At 42.6% G+C, this 22,263-nt stretch overlaps 1 protein-coding gene across 5 annotated transcripts in view; it reads left to right on the top strand.

The window, feature by feature from the left end:
• The window catches only part of efna5b (ephrin-A5b), a 156,689-nt gene that overhangs the window by 37,998 nt on the left and 96,428 nt on the right, over nucleotides 1-22,263 (top strand). Inside the window, exon 1 of one of the 5 annotated variants that reach the window (XM_052068529.1) lies at nucleotides 2,534-3,334. The exons of 2 other annotated variants lie outside the window; for them this stretch is intronic. In XM_052068529.1, the coding sequence (XP_051924489.1) occupies nucleotides 3,210-3,334 (125 nt within the window). In that variant the 5' untranslated portion in view covers nucleotides 2,534-3,209. Of the gene's footprint in view, nucleotides 1-2,533; nucleotides 3,335-22,263 lie in introns of those variants that run through there. 2 more of the 5 variants (XM_052068533.1, XM_052068531.1) reach the window with 2 other exon arrangements.

Genomic DNA, 22,263 nt, shown 5'->3' with positions numbered 1-22,263 from the left:
CTCAAACTCTTTCTCTGTTTTATAGAGGACCTACTACCACAACTAGCTGTCCTCCATATTCAGAATTTGGACATCTTTGTCCTCAGGCACACAGCCTTAAAAATTTAGAACTGAACAGGCCTTTGGGATAAAGGTGAAACGCCTTCAACAAAGGAGAAAAGTCCAGTTTGTTTGATTCAACCTTTTTTTGAACCGATCAGGGAGGAAAAAAAAACGATCCTTCTTAATTTATCCCACACCACAAAAAGATAATCACCCAGGATGATCCCTTAGTTATATGGGACAGCTTAGCGTTGGCCAAATTTTGATCAGAAGGTAGAAAAATCCACAAATATGGCCCGATTTGTCATTGTGTATACATGGCTTTATACGGTCTGTAGCAATTTTCCACCACAGGAACGTATCCCAGATGTAGGGAATTTTGGAGGACTATTGTGTGTTTGGGCTGTGGGAACTATAGTAAAAATATCATCTGGGATATTTTTCCTGGTCCAAAACTAGACCCACGTTCATCTAGGGTTCCCGATTGGTATCTTTTAATTCCAAGATTTACGTGTATCAAAAAATAAAATTTATCGGTACTATAGGTGGAAATTCGCCAGTGGACCTTGTTTGGAACCCATAGCTACAAAACATTAAGCAATAAATAAATAAACTACATTCCTCCATTTGGGGGGGAAAATACATTTTACATGTAGACTTCCTGCACATGAAGTAAATCCACAAATCCATACAGAATGAATTCATGTGACTGGTATTCCTTGTTTGGGATTGAGGCCTGTAGCTCGTTTCCTAAAGTTTCAGAAATTCCGCAAGGGAGTGCTGGTCTTGATTTAAGTCGATGACAGATGCAGACTTAAACTTGGATTTGGTCCCGGCTGAGTCAGCGATCCCAGCTGGTCGCCACTGCGGGGCGTCTCAGTGCTGGAGCAGTGCCTGGTCCCCCTAACCTTCGCCAACCACGCATACAAACACATGTTCACATTGCCGAATTACAATCACATTATTTACAGTATGACTATTTATTGTTATTTTAACGAGCAGTGATTGAGAACATTAAATGCTTTAGTATTGCAATTAAAATAATCCAGATTAATTACATGTGACCTATTCATAGTTTGTGCTTTTGAATTTTTTTGCATGAATTTAAATCGGGAGTGCATGGCAAGCGAAATCCTAGATGAGACAGAATACATTCATAGTCACAACGGATCCAATATAAAGAGCTGGATCAAAAATTCTGCAGTTTTGATTTACATGGTCAGGCAGATGTTAATTTAACACTATATAACGCTAAAAAAGTGAAGAGCAGAGAAGTAGCTACTTGTTTTCGGAGAAATACTTTATAAGCGATTTTATTGTTGGACTACATTTATATTGGTGTTGTTGAAAAATAAAATGAATTATCTTCAATGGAGAAAATGTTATCCCAAGCATAAAAAACACATGTATTCAGCAATACTGTGATACTGTACAGTATTTTCGCCAAATATTATCATGTCAGAATCTGATATGAATGATGAATGGAAATCATTGCACTCGATCACTGTTTCCTGACTTTTATTGAGCCAAGACACTTAACATTATACATTAAAAAAATAAACACAAAAGCAGCAAACAAACAAAAAAATCTGACAGAATGATGATCTCATCTCGATTTAGTCCTGCAATGTCTTACTCAGTGTGAAATATATAATCCTGTGAAATTTGACACAAAACTGGTGAGCTTGTGAATGGCAACAGGTGTGTATGCAGGTTTATTGTACCTTCTGCTACCTACTGCAAGGACATTTAATTGTTCTGCCTGTCATTATACTGTATGTGGCTGGCAGATGAAGAATATATGTTTGTAGTGAATAAATAATAATTTTCTGAAAAATGTAACGAAAGTGGATACTTTTCCCACGGTACCCTTAATGATCTGTCTTTGCACACAAGAGTGCCAGGCAACCTGGTTAGGAATCACTGCGCTAAACTTGCCAAAAATAACACTTTTAGATAATCACAATTGAATGAAATCTAATTCAATAGCATTTTTTTTAAACACGCAATTTTGGTTGATGTATTGCAGGGGTGTCCAAAGTCGGTCCTCAAGAGCCACTGTCCTGCCTGTTTTCCAGCTCTCCCAGGAGCAACACACCTGATTCAAATCATCAGGATCGTTCTAATGCTGCTTCAGAGCTGGCTGATGAGCTGATCATCTGAATCAGGTGTGTTGCAACCAGAGAGATGAAAAACAGGCAGGACAGTGGCCCTCCAGTCCCGGAGCTGGACATGTCTGATATTGTATTATAGATTTTAAAAATTCTTATTGTACTTAATTCTCAAATTATTTTATTGATATTTCTATATTGAGGATTAGAAGCATATTTTAGTGCAATTTCAATTTAAATAATGTTTGACTGTACCTCCGTGTAATTGAATTTACAGTGGGATTTGAGGAGGCGGCGCGGGGAGAAGAGGGGAAGGGTGGGGAGGTGGGGTGGGATTCATGGGCGGGGCCAAGAACCGAGAGCCAATGGCAGCGCAGTAAAGCAAAGCCACTCGCTCAGTCGGCGTCTTGAGCTGCTGGACGGAGCGCGCACTCTCCCGAGGCTCTCGGACACACACACATCCGAAATCTCGACACCCACACTCACGGATACAGACACGAAGAAGAGCTACGCAAGTCGCGCGCGTGGGACTCAACGCATTTGGTTTGGTTTTCGTAAAATGGCTCATTTATGAAGAGGACGCGGCGGGATGCGCACCTAAACAAGTGTCTCCCTTTGACTAAAGCTCATCAAGCCGGACACCGAGACAGACCAGAGGAGGTACCGCGGTCTCCCCCTCCCTTCGCTTACTTGTCATTTGGATTGATTGATCTGGTCTCCAAGCCTCCCCTCCCTTCCCTTACGCGAAGTGACAAAAGTTGTGTGGACTACCTGGATTTCTGACGTGGCCATCTCTCTCCCGCGATCATTTTTTTGGTGTGTGTGTGTGACAGAGTTGTCCCCAAGCACCCTAGGGTGCGCCCCTCGTCATTCACCTTGTTGTCGCACCCCCTAAAGATCCAACACGAGAAAGGGCGGAGGGGGGAAACATATATCCCCAGCTCCGAGGGACACGCGCCGCATTGGACCGGTCCGAACCGAGCGCCCGTGAATGAGACCCCCTCACCTGCCGCCACACCAACGACGAGGAATACGTGGCCAACTTTTGCCGTAGTGATGCTGCAAGTGGAAATGATCCTCGCCGTCTGCCTGGTGCTGTGGATGTGTGTTTTTAGCCAGGAGCCCAGTTCCAAAGTGGTAGCAGACCGCTACGCCGTCTTCTGGAACCGGACTAACGCCAAGTAAGTCACCTCGCCGTCTTCCCAGGGCGGGCCCCGCTCCGGCTTGCTGACCGGTGGGGCAAGCAGGGCGGCTTCGGGTGTGTATCTCTCCGCAGTGTGGCCACCGCAGGTTGTGGCGTGGACAATCCGAATATGTAAAATCTTGGCCATTTTCCGTTCGAACCATACGAGCAAATTCTGAGCAAAAGGAGCTGCGACAGACGGATACAGGGCGTCTCTGCCCTGATCCCATTAACACGACACTACTTATCCAAATAGTATCGGGAGGGAAAGTCTCGTTGTACCCGCTGGCTCATTTTAATTTGAGACAAAACTGAGCAGGATCTATGCAAAGTAAAATAAAATCTTATTATAGCAGAAACGCAATATAATTAGATTGTAATTTCTGCCGTAACGCACTGTATGAAATAATGAGTAAGTGATTTTCGACTCCATTGTGGTTTTTTTATTGCAGTTGTTGCTTTCCCCATATCAGTGGTGAGTTAAATTTAATTTTAAAAAACCTGAAATCATATTCAGCACCTTTCTTACTATTCACCTTGAAATGCAATTTACACAAACGTGGAGAACCTTTTTCAAGAAAGAAAAGCTATACAGTTTTGATGATTTTGCTGAGCATTTTTTTTTTGCGTACTTTAAGCTACTAAACTGCATAAAGGTTCCCGGTGCAAAACCACAAACCTAATCCAATACTAACATGAAACTGCAAACTTGTATAACTTTTGTCATAACTTTTACTGTGTAAACCTTTCCACACCAAACTACATTCCGCATTTTGGCCTTCTTTTGACAATCCGGTGAGGAATTAATGCACGCCCGACATTTAACAATGGCTCAAAACTATATTCTAAAAACAGCAGCCAGTTTTTTCTCAAGCCTGAATGTGTAAGACTCACAGCCGATCCATGGCACGGAGTGAGACTCAAGTTATGAATTTAGAAGTTTGACAGACCTTGCCTACTTTTCTATTGAGCCAGCCATGTTGCACTTAGTCAGGCGTTTCCCTTTCTGGGGTCCGACTGAGCAGCTTTGTCTCAGGCTTGTTAATTCGAAACACTTTCAGTAGATACAGTATGTTTTCACCCAGCTGGGTGAATGGAAATGAATATTTGTTGAGTAAGAAAAATAAAATAAAAAAACCCTATTCTTTATAATTCACATTTTGGGCCGTTTCTGAAAAGTTTTCCAGGATTTGCAATTGAAGCTTGTAAAGACGAGGGTCATTTGTTGGAGCAGTTTAGTGGTCGCGTTTACGAAGTCCAACGGCGTGTGTAGATCTTGTCGTTGATATCTTTGCGCTTGACGACGGGTTGCGGTCGCTGAGTCGACCTGCCGTTATTGACTTTATTTTCCTCTCGCCGTAATTTTGACCTGGATTCCTGCCGTTGATGGACATCCATTCATTGGACTGTATTTTGTTTTCTCCCTTTTTCTTCAGCGAGAAAGTTTTGACTCAACTGGACGCTCTGTTAACTTGATTTTTTCCAGATGTGCGGACAGGTTTTCCCACTTTCAGCTCATAGCACCAAATTGAAGTAAAAGTCGCTAACATCGAGACGAGGGGAATATGAGAAGTTTGGACCGAGCTGGGTTCGTGTTTGGCTTCTTTCTGATGCGTACAGTGTAAAGTAAAGCTGAGCTTTGAGCCTTGTTGGTCCTCTAAAGTGCGTGTTTTGCCTTGAGGAAGGAAACAGGTTTTTGTGTGGGTGTGTTCATTTTTAAGATCTTGTAAGGTTGCTAATTCCAATCGGGGGTCGGTTCGCAAGGTATGCAAGTTCGCTTCATTTGTTTGACTCTCGTCCCTCCAGGTCATGTTAACTGTCCTAAATGAAACTTGTCCTGTTGATGGGGACAACTGACAAATATCAAACCCATTCTTTTATGCCCTAATTGGTGAAAGCTGCTCCCGCTTTTTTGTTCTTGAGGCCATTCCGATCAATTTCGGTGTCAGCTGTGCACACGGAAAAGTGATCCCGTCTCTCTGGGAGTCCAGTGCGCTCCATTGTAATGAAGCAAGGCGTCCTAAATGATGCAGCAGGTGACTTGAAAAGTGTCAAGCTGGCATCATTTCAGGCTAACTCTTGGAGAAGGAACTGTTTAGCCGCCATTCGTTTTTCCACTCGCCAAAACCACAGATTCTCCCGGCTGGAAAATGACTAGCTTGAGGGAATTAATCACCCCAAATGTGTTTGGTTTGTCTAAAAATCTCTTTGGTTTCTGATTTATGATGCCCAAGTTGGACATACTACGTCCTTATATGTCATATTACGCTCCAACTTCATTACCGGGCAGAAAGCCACACAATTTAAACATATTTATGTTTCCACTGCGCTCAAAATCACCTCCGAATTAAAGTATTGCTTTAAAATATGTCAATTCATTCAATTTAATTTTTCATTAATTAATTTTTTGAGAACTGATTTTCAAACTGCTCCAGGGAGTGCACGTGTAACGTGGGCGGGCAGTTGGTTCAGTAATTTGGGAGCTTTCAGCTTTTAAGAAAAAAAAAAAGGTTACGCAGGTTTGAATTTCTTCAACATACTTTTCCATCAGTGCAAGCGTTTGGCAATCGGAGGCTGAGGGGATTTCCTGGCTGTTTGCTTGGCTTCAATCCATCTTTGTCTACCAATTCCACTCTAAGTCCAAGAACTTGAAGTCCATTTTACAAAACCTCACTTTGTCATGAGAACCACGTTTCCATCTGTCTTCCACCTTCATTTCGCGTTCTGGCCAGTCAAGGAGTGTTTGGAGAAGTCTTAATAGGTGTCCTCGCAGGGTTCATTCAGCTCGAAACGTCTTCTAAATAAAGAGCCGTTTCTCTCGGGCGGCGTTTGTCCTCTGCCATTCAGCCGGCTGTCTTTGCTTGTGAGTATTTATTCGAATGAGAGGACAGACGAGTGCCCTTTCTTCTGCTACATGTTCGCACTAAGCCTTCCTCCCTTGTCGCCTCTCTATCTCCTTGTCCGGGCGCTTGCTCATGTATGAATACGCTGAGATATTTCGGGAGTCCCCCTGCATGCGATTTTGGACTCTCAAGAGGTCAGGATTACTCGGGGAGCTCACAGGACGGGAGCGCAGAAAGTTTGAAGGTGTTATTTATGACAGCCGGTGCGGTTTTGACCGTGCAAAGTTATTTTTGAGTTTCAATCTGTACGTTATTGTTCACTCCTTACACTAACCAAACGGAGGGAAACTGTTGTTTCTCCAAGAATTGTTTTACTTGGAACACAGGTTTTATTTTGAGCATCTCCGTAATGTTGTCAGTGCCATATTTCAACTCATTGAGTGCGGGGAAGATGGATCAAGCACTAGGTGGCGTTAATGTGCGAGAATCGTGACTCTCCTGAGTTTTTTTTTCGATTTACAAAAAAAAAATCTGTCCTAAAATCTGAATTTGATAAACCATTTTAAAATTACAGATCAACAAGAGAAAATGTGTGTGTGTGTGTTTTTTTTTTAGATCGATTGAAGAATCGACTCATTGGCCGTTATGAATTTTGTCGTGTGGAATTGCTTGATGATGATATTTTTTGAAGCAAGTAAGGCAAAACGCAGTGCATTGTTTGTTTTACCCATCCAAGTCATTTTTTAAACCTTTTTTTTGTCACCCACTATTTATTGTTCATTTTTTGTTGTCATTAAAGAATCGGTTGGAAATAAAAACATTGGCGTGGAAAAACACACATTCCTCAACATTCACTGCCTTCCAATGTGTATGGAAAATGACAAATAACGCTGGTCAACAATTTTTTATGACAGTTTTTCATTAGAAATGCCAATAATGCCAGTAAAACTTTTCTTGATATTTTTTTTTTTTGCGCTCATTCCGAATCGCTCCATATTTTCTCAAGCAATCCATGTTTTCAAACTACTCGCACAATTACTGCAACTAATGTACCAATAATATATCATATAATGATTTACAGTATGTAGTAAAATGTATGAAAAAAGGGATAGGTTCAGCAACCGCTGGAATTTATTTCTGAAATGTCATATCTATAAAATTATTGTAACATTCGCATTGCGCGAGCTTTTCTAGGTCGCACTTGAAAACAAACCGTCCTAATTACATGACTGTATATGTTTTTTATGTTCAAAACAAACCATGAAAATATCTCAAAACCCAGATATCTTAGAAGAGGTACAAGACTCTTTCGCAATTAGCCTAAAAAATACAGTACATATAGGTAAACATAAAGCCAATTCTAATTAAAATTTGCGATTGACCAATGGAATAAATTAATTGATTAAGTTCTCTGGAGTGTTTTAAAGAAATTAAGCCTATCAAGGCTTAAAAAAAACCCCTACAGAATATGTGGAGAATAGCTCTGAATTAGGTTTAGCCAATGTGCATTACAAACAAAAGGAAAAGGCGTGTCACTTGTTTGTGTTGAGGATTTTTTTAAAATTGTATTAGCATAGTTTGTAAAGACGCATTTTGCATGAAAATTCAGAGGAACCAATTAACAAAACAGCAGCAGCAGCACTTCAAAACAGTTTATTGTGATCATTCAACAATTGAGTGTAAATTGTTGAAAAACGGAGTCCGCAAAAATTGGCCCAGCGCCACGGGGCGACATGACAGAGTGTGAAAAAATATCAAGGATGAAAATGTCTGGAAACTGAATTTGCGCCAGTAATATCCTGTTTTCTTCTCTAGCCCGTGTGAAAGTACCAGTAGTCATATTCTAGCAGCGTTAATGAATTGAAAAACATACTTTTATAGTCCATGTTAACAATACTGTACATACTGTATGTATGCATGTTTTTAAAGAACATTCTTATTTCTTTATTTTTATTATTAGTATTATTTTTGGTCTCGGCTTGCGTTATTGTGTTTTGCAAATACCAGGGCTGGTTTCCTAAACAAATGGACTCCTGTCAACGCTCTCCATTGGGCTTCTTGTTACCTGTCGCACACTGTAACTGCTTGTGTGGCCTCCCGAGGGGCCACATGGAAATTGAACAAGAATATGATTTAGTGCAATATTATTTGAGGCTAATGCTGATATATTTTTTTTTTAAAACACACGTTGACTAGGTTAGATTGCACGAATGACTGAGTGCTTGACAATATGATAATATTCTGATCTATCATATCTTTTACTGGAATTTCTCTTTTTTTTAACTCTCTTTCGTCTGCTCTTTTCCTCTGTTTGAGGACTGATTAGTTTTCAGTAATGACCCCCTGCTCTGCAGTCTTTCTTTCGCCTGCGGGACCGGCAGCCACCAGCTCTGACTTGAGCTGCGAGGTCCAAAAGTGGAGGCGACAGAGTGCGATCAGGAGGAGGAGGCAGAAAAACAGAAAACAATGTTTGCAAGCGGGGATGATTTAAATGAGAAAAAGCTTTTTTTTCTTCTTTTTTTCCCCTTGGTTTGGTCAAGGTTTAGATGTCACATTGTGTTTTCTCAACAGACCTGTAAATGCACTTTCCATTTAGATTAGATTTTTTTTTTTTATCAAACAAGAAAATGAGGCCGGCAGGCAGCAGTCAATGTGGAGTCAGTGTGCTTGGCAGAGCAGCTGCTCTTTCGGCGTGTGGCGGCGGTGGAGAGCCGAGGACTTTTTGGCCGTGACCCTCGTGCAGCCGCTACACTGCACACTGAAGAAATATTGTTGGTCAGGCGCGAAACAGGATATGTAACCCGATTCAAGTAAAGACAGCTTACACTTTTCAACTGAATTTCTCCCTTTTTTCTACTTAATATCGCTCGGCAGTATTCACATTTTCAGAGGGGCATTTCATTAAGTAAACTATAGAATGTCGTTAGCGCAACAGCATCTTTGCCCGAGTCATTTTTAAAGGTTTTGGAAAACACAAAAAGGAAAAAAAAACGCAACCAATTACACCAGTTGCCTCGATTCAATCTTTGCAGATTTTTTTTTTTTTTTTTGGTGATATTATGACAGTGAGTTAAAATTACTGACTTATGCTCTCTAGGCAAACAATATTTACAAGTGCTTCTAATATTTTGGCCCTTTCTACACCGCCGCAAACTATAACCACAATGATAAACATGTTCAAGTGACTCCAAATCACTCGGCTCCATCATTCTCCCCACTGCGCTTTGCGTAAAAAAATTACATTTATTGATACATTGATTTCAATTCCTCAGTGACTGTTGATTTATCTGAATGCGGCAGGTGGATACTGGAAGGAGTACACTTTGACGTTTTGGCCCTGACAAAGCTGTTTTTAGTGGCTGCTATGTTTGTAAAGGAATAATTCTTGTATCTGTCCTCATTAGTTGGCGCAGGTGTATGTAATGTTGTGGCTGCTGAGTGACTTTATATTGTATGTTATACGGAACCTGGCGACATGTCTCCATTTTAAGAGCCCTTTTCACTGGAGTGGGATGTCATCTTAAATTGAAAAATATGGACGGCAGTTAATAGCAGGCGGTCTCATTTCACTCTCACGTTCCCTACTCCCTTGACTGGGACCCAGATCTTAATGCTCCGGTTTTTGTTTTCACAGTAATCGCTCCAAGGTCAGATGGAGTGCTGAAATGCTGCTATCAGCGGAACAATCTGTCTTGTATTCAACCCTTTTGTAAAGAACTTGGACGCATTGCTAGGAATTAACTGGCTTATGCAGCAACTTCATGTCCAAAGAGAGATCTTTTACCCCCACAATTTTCTTTGGCTGAGAGTCACTTAGTTAAGTTTCTTGCTTGTTTTGCATTGCCGAGTGGCTTACTCAAAAACATCAATGGCGTGCAAAGTGCCGCACGGTTACTTTGCCTTTTCTTAAGTGAATTTGCCACTTTAAGTAAAGCCACTTCAAGTGTTGTGTTTTTGCTCTGAAGTGGATTTGAACGCGTCTGTCAATATGAGCAAAGCAGACTTGGCTGGACATAGACGCACGGGAGGCACGAGTGTAATTTAATCAAATTGCATCCAGATTGTTTTTAATTGACAGGGTTGCTGCCAGTTCTGATAAGAACCAAAACGCTATTCCAGGAATCTTGTAGATGACACGGGGAAAATGGCGCTGCCGTATCCATGCTGGGGCTTCACTGCTCTGTAAGATGGTGGCCCACGAGCAGCTGTTCCTGCAGTAACGCTTGGTTGAGCTATCACCGCTGACCAGAGAGCGGTGCTGCTGAGGGAGGCTCGTTTGGACCTCTGCTCTTCAAACCCCCCCCTCCTTCATGTGCGCAGTTTTAAATCCATTTGCCGGTTTCAACCAGCCCTTTTTGCTCTGGATGATTTGACCTTGTTAAATTCATTTACTGTACGACTTCCTTTGACTTTACAGGAACCACACCCGCTCGTAAAGTCGTAAACGACTTCAGGATTCCAATTGTATTTATTTATTTATTTATTTATTAGTATCTGTCACCATCCGGCTGGAAAATGTGGGGGTGGGGGCAACTGGGATTGACTTTTTTTTTCCTTTCCTTAAGGCCAGACTTATTTTCCACAGATAATTCTGGTCATGTTTGGCTGCGCTCGGACCTTTCTGCAGCATTTTCCTTATTTAACTCAGGGGGGTTGAGGTGGGGTGGGGGAGTAGTGACTGGATGTTTTTCTAGCTGGACCACAGTGTGGAGAATAGATCCCACAAGGGAACACATCTCCAGCTCGTGAATAAAGACCTAATTGATGGGTTTCAGCCGGGTTGTAAATGATTCGTGCGCTTATTCGTCTTGACCGGCTGGGAAACAGTCGGACGGCACGCTTTTATGTGGCGCTTTCAGAAGTGAAACGGACTCTTTGCCGTTTCTCACATTGGCACTATAAAGTTGCCAAAAGATAACATTTTAAAATTGAGCATATTTTCATGGGCACTTTGCTTGCAGGGGAATGAAAAAAAAAAACCCAACAGAATTGTGGCACGCAAATCCCTATTTGTGAAAATAAGCTGCCAAGAAAATGTATGAAAGCATACAGGGAGTCATTTGCCAACCACGTCCAAGACAGAAATGACAAAAATCCATCTATGCCTCCTCGAATGCCAAATAATACGGAAATATTTTACTTTCATAGCTCATTCAAATGAGTGATTAGCATATTAATGACCTAATCAATTTAACTCAAGTTGTCTATTTTTTCAATCTGTAATTAAATCATTTAATTTGTATTGAATTAGGCTCTTTTTTTTGGTAGCAGCAGTTTTCGAATAATAAAGGTGCATTGTTTTTTGCTTTTGTTTTTTTGGTAGAAGAGCTACTAAATTCTTCCAGGCCAATAATAATCTTGCTGCCTTTGCCTGCTCGAGTAGAGAAAACTACAAGCAGCCAATGTCGCCCCCACTACCTCCATCACCAAAGCTGGGCCGTTCAACTGAAAGGCAGCCATTGTTCTGCTCTCCCTGTCCACTTTACATGGGCTGAAAGTAATGCATGCACTTTAAATAGAGGCAGAAAAAGGGAGCGAAGGCAGGGGAGCGAGGGGAGAGCCAAGTGAATGGTGAAGGGAAACCGAGAGCCGGACTTGTAGTAAGCTTTTGGAGGAGTGAAAAAAAAAAATAGATGGCAGGACTAGAGTGAAGTCAACGCCAGACATGAGGGGGAGACGCTTGTAGTAGCTGCGGGTGAGGAGGCCAGCTTGAATGGTGAAGAGAGGTGGCAGCTTCCCCTCATTTGCAACCAGCCGTATCCATCCTCCCTCCGCTTCCATCCTTGTCTGTCCTTGGCAAGATTTAAAGATGCATGTCTCTGGCTGCCTCCCTCGTGGTGACAGAGGTTGGTGGAGTTTGCGGTGGCGGCGGTCCCTCGGGGGAGGAGACTCGACTTCCTTACCCAGTGGAGGTGTCGTCTCTGTGGTTAGTAACCCCGGGGTTATTTTCTGCAGAGACGGGATTAAGCCCCCTAAGGTTCGCCCCCCCCCTAGCTTTGTTTCTTTCACACATGCCTTACCTTATGTTTACGGCGGGGGTGGTGGGTGTGGGGGTGTGGGTGTGTGGGGGGGGGGGGGCAGCGGTGTCCCGATAGTTGCATCTTGCTTTGCAGCCACTGTAACACGTCGCATTGCGCCCTTGCGTTTGCCTCTGAAACGCATATGTCACAGCGTGTGTAATGTAGCGTCTTAATGGATGGCTTAGCGCCGAAGCACTATATATTTAAATATATCGTCTGACGCGACTGACTGGCGCAATAACAGTCCACTGTTTTTTGTCTTCAAAAGTGTGTCTGCAAGTGAAGGTCATAGACGGACTTGTAACGGTCATAGTGATGAATAATGCGCCTAATTATATCCGGTTGTAATTCAAACAAGGTTGCGCCTCATCGGGAATGTCTCTCGATTTGTCTTCTATTTTGAAGTTGCATTTTGGTTGTTTGATGCTTTCCTGGCGATGAAGTGTGAACACGCCGAGGTTTCCAACAGGTAATATCTAAAACGTGACACACAGTGCTTTCATAAAGCAGCATAAACACACTCCCTTTCATTAATTCTCAAATACGTGACCCAATTCTCCACCCGCCCCTCCTCTTCGAGCGCCTTTTTAGTTTTTTTCCGTTTCCTGAAGTTGTGTGTGTAATTGTCATTCATTGTTTATGCACGCCGAATGGTGTTCCCGTGTGGTAATTTTTTTTCCCCCCCACTTCATCCCGAGAGGGAAAACGGCTGATCCCCGGAATGTGTGATGAATCCCATTTCCAGCCTTTCCTCTCATCTCAGCCCTGCGTTGAATGAGTCTGAATATCAACCCTGCATAACTAAATATGACACCCCGATGAACACAAACCAACAAAAGCAGACAGCCACTGACACATACCCGCATACACACACAAACGCGCACACTGGTCTGGTTCAGGAGGTGCACTTCATTATTTCTTCACTGATGTGTTCAAGTTGCAAAAGACATGCTGTTTCTTTTTTTTTGTCTCCTGCTTGTTTATTTTTTCACTGTGAGTCAGTGAGCGTCAAGCTGGAGGGTGCAGCAGCCTTTGAACTGTGCCCTATCCCATGACTGCAGCTTGGGGTATTAACCCTGAGCCACTGAGAGGCTTAAAAAGCCATCAGCTCATTGTCCTGAGACACCCACATTAAAAAAAAGAAAGAAAAAGACAAAACCTTCTCTAAAATCGCCCCCGTTATTCTCTTTTCCGCCTTCCCTGCTTTCTTAAGAATGCCTCTGCTGGCATTCATATACAGTAAATCAGTTTTTAGGGTCTAATGAGATAAGTGAGACTTAAGGGGAGTCCCTAAAGTGGCCTCCGCCCTCCACATGAACAGATGTGGTGAGTGCTGCCATGGCTACGTCCTTGACTGAGTGCATCACCCCCTCAACACAAGTTGCTCATGTTTTTAATCTTGCCATTTGGGCATTCTGAAATCATCACTTAAGAAGTGCAGCTTCCTCAATTAATCAATGTATCAAATTAATCAGTTATCTTGATAATCGATTCCTCGTATGGAGTCCTTATTTAATTTAGAATTGTCCAAATGGGAATTTTAGCTTCTCAACAGTCGATGTTCTCTGTTTCTCCATTATTGCAGATTATATTTGTGCTTTTTTTTTCTTTTTTTCAAAATGGGACATTTGTGAGTTAGCTTTTACTTTGAAAAACGGCAATCACCATTTTTCCCCATTTGATGTAATGACCAAACCAGTGAGAAAAAAATTAACATGAATTTTTGTTTGTGCATTTTCTGCACGGTCAATTAGAATTTTCAAAAAATCTTATTCATTAAGTAATTGACAGAATAATCGACAATTGTAACCAGAATGACTCCCAAAAGTCAAATTCTCAACCCAAGTGTACGCACCATTTCGATTTGTTGTTTTGAGGGTAGGGGGGATAACAAAAGGACGACAAACACTTGCTGTTATTTTTTACAAACAAATTTTCATGTAAAATTACGCTTCAAGAAATTGTTGAGAAAATAAGATGCATTTCCCGATATAGCAAGATGGAAATAGTATGCTGTCATAATTCTGGTTATTGTATTAAAAACCACTGTGAGTGTTTGACAATTTCCATCGCTCGTTTTGTTCGTATCCCGTCTCGGCCCCTCCTCCACAGCTCCAAGTCTGCTGCCGTGGATCCGCTGACTATCGGCCATTTGCTTTCCTCCCATGTTTTTGCTCCTCATGCCATATTGTTCTCACGCCCGGCTGAAGGATTACGAGCTCTTTAACTTGACTGTCCTTGTCATCGGCTCTGGCGGTCCTGCTGAGCTGACCCAGCATGGCCACTGCCGAGCCCCAGTGTTGTGGCTGCAGCGAACGAACTAGCGCACACGCTGACATCATATTTGTTCCTATTTAGAGTTCCTTCGCGTAAAGCCGCTTGACATATATGCTGAAGACAATGGAGCCAGACACAATGAAGTTTGAATTACGAATGTGTTTTAATCTTTTTTTCAATCAATCTGTATCCATGAAAAAAAGGCAACAGTAATTAATGTAATTAAGAATCATTCATTTCTTATATTTGTGAATCTCAATTTTTGAATGATCTCTCACTTCGTCAAGTGTGCCATTGCAAAAACTACTTGTATATACATATTATTTCTTTTCCATTTTTTTAAATACTGACATTTATTATTTTCCCAGACATTTGTAGTAAAAAAGTAAACATGGCAATAGATTTTTCTGCACAAGTATACAACAGAATTACGACTCCAACAAGAGTCTCTCTCGAGTTCCGTTTCACCTGTTGTTCAGTTCTTTTGGGCTGTCCAACATTCCAGTCGGGATTATAGCATGGCATTGCAAACGGAAGCATTAATAAGTAGTATTCGCGGGGATTTTTGTCCCTTCCTACCCCGCCTCCTCCCCTGCCCCCCAGGGGTGACTTTGTGTTTGGCCCGGCTGTTTAGTGGCCGTTAAAGCTTTGACCTTGGACCAACTCAAGAGAAATTAAATGCGCATCTTATTTAAAATGTCCCTGTTACATATATTTATAAATATTAAATTTCAGGCCATTAGTAATTGTAAAATATGTGTCCCATTAAAAGCATGGATTTTGAAATTTTACAAATAAAAAAAGTACCATTATGGGAAATATTAACCTTCTTTTTTTTTGCTTGAATAAACTTGAATAAAATTATGATTCTATTTGTACAATATTTTCATCCACCAACATCAGAGATTTCTTTCAACATTTAACTTTGGAGGCACATGTTTTTTTATATACGGCAGTGATCAGTAATGAGACTTTCTCTTCTGCCAAAAGATTTTAGTACAGTATTTCTTCTTAGGAAAAAAAAAATCCAACAGTGAGCATAAAATAGGATATTTCTTTTTTTTCCTATTTAATTTGTTTTCTTGTTCCCCTTGCAAATATATGCGTTTTTAACATCTTTAAATAACCATTGATACTGTAATTTAGTCACCCCCCATTAAAGGTTTCCCCCCACCCATTCTTCACCCAAAATGCAAACCAGTCTTTCTGCCCCCCTGTACCTTTTCGCTGGAAAAAGCTGACAATCTGCAGATGTTTCAGCCATAGTATTCTAAATGAGGCGCAGGACTGATGTTGTTATTAGCCCGTGGGAGAAGAGATGCATTCTATTTGTTGTATTGGATTATAGAGGGAAGGGAATGTTTGTCTTGTAGCAAGCTGATGAAATATTCATTTGTGTCTGTGGTGTCTGAGTCGGAGCTGCATTTGCAAACCTTTGCACGCGATCTGTGGCGATTGAGGTCCAGGTAGACATGTTTTGAACATTAGGGCAGCTTGTCCGAGTTTGTTGCTTTTACTTGTCAAGTTTGACAGAACAACAAACCGAGAGCTTTCCATTGGGGTTTCGTGGCGACAAATTGACAGGATTCATTCACCAAAGGCATAGCGGAAGCCATTTTTAGCAATCAGAAACAGATTTATTGGCCATGTATGCAAAAGAACACTCAAGGAATTTACTTCCCAGTTACAACCCATTCAGAGGAACATGGACGAGACAGCAAAAATCAACATGGGGGAGATGGAACAAGAAGCCTGTCGGGTCGCTATTAAGCGCCCCGATATCTTAAATGGGGAATTAAAATAGTTGGGAGGAGGAGGCGGGGAAAAACACGAAAAAACTCCAACCACTCTCTCAGTAAGAGGATGGTTTCAGCCAGATGAGAAAAAAAAACCCCAAAACAAAACTACACCTACATGTTCCTACCGTTAAGATGGCGAGAGAGAGTGATTCTGTACATTAAACTTGGGGCACTCGTATATATTTGCGGGAAGAAACCATCTTCCCTGTGTCAGTAGTAGGAAGAACATGGCACGGAGGCGGTTGAATTATTCACATTCATAATCTGCCTTTATATCCTGCCTCTGAGCTGGGCCCCACTGTTATTTTAGTGCATAATTGATAGTGCTCAGGAGTGAAAAAGTTAGAATAGCAGAAGTAATGCGAAGCGAAAGTGTAGTCAGGCGGCACAAGAATGGGAAGAGGGCGGGGCACCGATGGAGGTGGGCCCCCGATAGGACTTTTTAAACCGAGCTTGTGTCGGCCTTTGCGGGGCTTTAGCGTTTGTAGACCAGCCAGACGAGCAAAGGCGGGTGGGGGTGGCGAGGAATGGGGGATAAGATGGGGATGAAAGAGGCGGGAGGGAGACGGGGGTCCAGAGTAACGAGGCCTGACGCTGAGCCGGCCTAGAATGCGGTCCGTTTTACCCCCAAAAGTGGCCGCCGCGTAGGACGCAGCTGTGTGCGAAAATAACATTTAAGCCAGCTGAATTTGATGGTGATTGGAAAAGTTTGTCGTTTTATCCGCACGGTAGACACACAATGGAGTGCTGGCCCTCCAGCAAGACTTCTCGCGCTACTTTCTACTCGCCGGCTCGTGCGGGCGAATGGCATCAATAAAGAGCAACATTGGAGAAAGAGGACCCATTGCCCTTGCGCGGCAAAGTAAAGAGAGGCTAAGTAAGGACAAATCCTGTGAGACGACCTCTTAAAATACACGAGAAGACCACATCCACCCATCTTTAACTTTGATAATGTTCTTTCAAGGTTGATATTTGTTTCCTTAAAAGAGGCTGAATTGGCAAAAGACTTGTGAGATGCCACTTGATCAATGAATGGACACAAATCTTAACTCTCTGCCTTAATTTCCCCAGTGTGGGACAAATAAAGGATATAAGATATCTCATCTTATCTTAATTTGGGAAGTTTGGGTTCCTCTGTCAAAGCTAGTGCACAAAGCAAGGTCACTTAAATCTTTCACGTTTTGTGTCAAAAAGCTTGAAGAGACCTTCTTAAAATATTGTCCAACGTCCCGCAGCAATTGAGACAAAATGGGGTGCACCACTTGGAAGCAGCCAGCAGAGGCGCTGTTTATTCTTTCCCTACTTCCCCTGTAGTCCAGTGTAGAAGACTACAAAGGGAAAGTTCATCGGCATTAACCTTTCAAACTCCCTCAAAAGCAGAAATATTTTTTGTTCAATGTGACAGAGTCATGGAAACGAGAGTTCAGAACGTTCAGAAGGCGATTCCATTCAAAACAAGAAAATGACGAAAATAACTGTCTGATTAATCATGGTTCATGAAAAGTTATGTCAAATGTCCATCCGGCAGAAGCTGTTGTCGGCTACCTGATATTTTCTTTCATTTCAATTCCTCTCAGTGTAAGGACCTGCTTTTGTAAATATGCTGTGCTTTTTAAACCCATTCCAACTTAGTTTAAATGGCCCCTCCTTCCCCGAACGTCTCAGGTGAAGCCGTTAACACGGCCCCAGGTGTAGTCTATTTAACACCTCTCTGACCCATAACAAAGCCCGACTAACTGCCGCTGAGCCCTGCCTTTTGTGTTCCGTAACAAAGCCTTTTAGCTTCTAATAACTGCACAGCACCGGTAGTGCAAAATGAAACCCGAGATAGGGTCCGCCACATCAGAGACTTGGTGGGAACTGTTTAATCCGCTTCTCGACAAACCAAACCGAAACACAACAGGCGAGGATCATGTTTGGCAAAGTGGCCTGCTTTGATGTGGGGGGGGGGGGGGGGGCGATGCCGCTGGTCGAACAGAACCGTGAATGCCTCCCGTCTGTTATAGAGCTTTGGAAGTACATACAGTTGAATAATATAGGGAGTGTGCACTACAATGCTACCTGACAAAAAAAACGAGGGTGTCATGTTTTCAGGACCTTTCATGAGCGTCTCCTGATTTTGATGTTGAACGTGTATTAGAAATCACTATTGTGGTGTGTGTGCGTGTGTGTGCGTGCGCGCATATGTGTGTGTATAAATATATATATATATATGTACAGTATATATATTTATATATGTATGTACAGTATATATATTTCCATAATGCCACTTCTAAGTATTCCAAAAGATATTTCACCAGCGTTGCTCCAATATGACCATGAAGCCAGCCGACGAGTGGAAATGTTAATGGCGATACGTCTCACCAAGTCATAAAGGCAATTTACGAGTGCACTTAAGGCCTATACACCTACCGGAGCTGCCCTGTAAAGATGTGGACAGAAGATTGCACCAAACTCCTTCCAATTACACACAGTTTAAAAGTATTAAAAGTGGATCGATAAGCGATAGAGGTCCTATTAATCTCAGATTTGCCCATTCGTTTCTAATTAAACTCACCTTTTTCCTTTCAAATTTGCAGCGTTTTACAAGCTCGCCATTGATTTGTGCTATTGTTCTCTTCCTTCGGGCTAAATGCGGCATTGAGTTGTTTTCCCTGACGAGCTCCTCAATAGATGTTTTTTTTTTAGGATCCACATTCAACACTTTGTTAGCCTTCTAGAGAGAGAGAGAAAGAGACCCCCCCCCCCCCCCCTGTAAGGACCTTTAATGCGTTCCCTTTCATTTTGTGTTCTTAAAAGGGTGGGATAATTAAGTTTTCAAAATAATTTTAATGAACTGAGCACCCAAGTCGTCATTACTGCTTGGAAACAATGCAAGCAGCCTTCTGTGAAATACAATTTCGGTCATCCGCCGTTTGGAGTATGCGACTACGCTTAGTTGAGCTCCTATGCTAATTTATTGACAGCGTGGCTCTGCATGCCAACCTTGGGCTGCTATCAGTGCCGGCAGGTATGGATTGTGTCTCACGGCGAAGTTAATGGAGAAAATCCTCCTCTTACGTCTTACGCAACACAGACTCGCACGGTTTCAACGTTAATCTCACTCAGATGCCGATCCGACCAGACAGTGTGACCTTTTTACATGCTGACCAAACCTCTGCTTATTACAACACCGGCCCTCAATTAATATGACATGATAGCGTGTTACGGTGCCACTAATTGCGTCGTACAGCAGCGAGATGAGCCAACTGCATTTAATTGCTTGACTTGTTTTAGCATACTTAAACTATATTTCAGCCATGCATTAACATAGACAAGCTATGTGCATCCCAAATGCGGTTATTTTCTGTTCTGTAATGAACCCTCACATTTAAGGCTAATTTAGTGCAATTAGCGGGCGAGAGTTTAATCAAGAAATGCCATTGCAGAAGCCTGCCGATGCCATTTAGTTTAACTACCACCAGCTGACGGATGATTGAGGATAAACTGCTTTTTTGTTGTTGTTGTTTTTTTTTTTAGGCTGAACAATTATCTGAACAAGTGTTATTTATGTACAGGTTTAAGTCTCGGCAGCGTGAGCTAAATGTCGACACAAAGATCACATTAGCAGCTCAGGGTTTTTGTAAGTGTCCCATGTCTCGGTTCATTGAACATCTCCATTTTGAAAGCCACTCGGATCTGAAGGATCCATTTTTGTTCCTTGCTTTCCGTTAAAACCTGTTGGGGAATACGCGGCGTCCTTCATACTGACCTTCCCATTCGATTGCATGTTATTGTATATTTCATGTAAATATACATATCTGGACTCCAAATAATTCTTCTCCTTCTGGCTTTGTTTACCCCAATTGTTTGGCCTCTTTAATTGGAAATTTTTTTCCAGTGTTTTACAGTCTCGTAATGATTTTATTGCAGGCTGTTTTATACCAGTGTCCAAACCTGCAGGCCTGGGGAAGATTTAGTGTGTTGCTTCTGCTCCGTACTGAGCTTTAATTGGAAGGTCAGGGGGACGTGTTTTAGACGAGCAGGAGATCAGCACGCAGCGCCGATGTAAAGGTTATCCAAATCCACCCGCAGACATGAAGATGTAATTGTCTTATTATTTTCGTAAGCCTAAGGATGGTGAATATTGCACAGCTCAATTGTGCCTTGAAAGCATCGTTAGTGTCGATTTTATTGCACGCACCCCGTGCGCATCATTTTGTACTCTGCCATGAGAGATGTGTGCGCTATTTTGAAAATATTTGCAGGTGAAATAGCCATCCTCTCACACCAGGAAGATTTCCAGCCACGGTGTCTCTCTTTAGAACAGCTGCCTGTGCCCGTGGCGTGGAAGGCTCAGACGTCTGTGTGCTTGACGCGCCGTGGGTGCGAGGGGCTCTCTTTCTCCATTTCGTGCCGCCTTTCGTGTCTATCGCCAGCCAGCCCTTCTCCTTTGCTTGCCTGGTCTTGTGCTGTCGATGGGGTTTGGGGTTGGCGCGAGGAGTGAGGCGGCCAGTTAGATAAGTGGTTGATGTCTGGCATACGCCGCCAATGTAGGCTAGGTCATGTGGTGAACTCCACAAAGATCTTCCTGCAAGATTCTTGGCACGCAATGTCTTGAACGCTACACGCTGGCTGCATTTGCAGACACTCGTGTATCCAAGCGTGCTTTTTTTCCCACCATCCTTCGTAGCGCTACAATTATCGACAGCAGAAGGCAAGGTGAAGGTTCTGCAGACCAAGAGGCAGAATGTGCTGACCAGAGCATCCGGCAACAAAAGGCGATGACGGCTGCGCGCTTAGGGGGAGGGTGCGGGGGAAGAAGGTATACCACGAATAGACTAGCAACACTCCTCAATTGTAGACCTCTTTTTCTGTCCCTTCTTCCTTCTCTTTCTAAAATAGATTTTCTTGCACCTTCCCCCGGCCCCACCCGATCCGTTTTCTTTTATTTAATACCCCTCTGTCACATCTGAGCCCTCACAGCAAGAATCGATACAGTATCTGCATGTATGCTGGGGGGGAAAAAAAATACAAGCGTACCCAGTAGTTCCACAGTTACAGTCAAAGCTAGACGTAAATAAAGGATGGGACACATATCAATATTGTGATATATTGCATCGTTATCTCCTATGGTGTCACTGAACCTATCAATCAATCATCATTCACTCATCAATAAAAGATGTCATATTTTTGAGGCCGGTCCACGACTCACTGCTCCGATCAGTGTGTTTTGATTAAAAGTTGATGGCACCGTCAAGCCACTTGTTATTTTGTTGTGCTGACAACTTTGGATCGGCAGCAACCAGTCCGGGGTGTCGCTCGCCTCTCGCCAAAGTCAGCTGGGAGAGCCTCGAGCTCACCTGCAACCCTAATGAGGAGAAGTGACATATGTAATGGGTGGATGTGTAATCTTACATTGTGAGTGACAAGAAGCCAACCATCTCTCGTTTTTTTTCAACCCTTCGCTTGTTGTTGTTGTTGTTGGTTTTTTTTCCTGTCACACTCTCCCTTTGTCCCCATGCAACTTCCCGCCACACCTGAAGTAAAATGACTATCCGGTCTAACCTCTGCTGCCCCCCTTCCTGAATTTAATCAGTTGACGTGTCCATGCGAGCTCGCTCTCATCACAGCAAAGATGTAATGCAGCAAGGTGAGAAAGTTAAGAGATTGAAAATGCATTTACAGTGGCCCTCTTCCCCCTCCTTTGCCTCTTCATCCTTGAGATGGCTTGTAATGAGGCTGGGAATGTTGTCATTCCCAATGTTGAGGCTTGGTCACAGCTGGGTCTTGCTTTGTCAAGGTACTTATTTTTCAATATTTTTTTTGTGTGTGTGAGATGGCTATGACCAGGCCTTTACCTTTAACATGATCTCCTCAGAATTTAGTGCAAAATCCCACGGAAAGACCACATCTGATGATATACGTACTGTACAATGCCTAATGCCGCTGTTTTCCGTCCAAAAAGACGAGCCTAGTCCTCAACCATAAACGGACTGCACTGTGCTT

The sequence above is a fragment of the Hippocampus zosterae genome, chromosome 6, assembly GCF_025434085.1.
Source record: "Hippocampus zosterae strain Florida chromosome 6, ASM2543408v3, whole genome shotgun sequence".
NCBI classification, from domain to species: domain Eukaryota; kingdom Metazoa; phylum Chordata; class Actinopteri; order Syngnathiformes; family Syngnathidae; genus Hippocampus; species Hippocampus zosterae.
The sequence above is the reverse complement of the archived record's forward strand: the minus strand, read 5'-3'. Positions and strand labels throughout refer to the sequence as shown.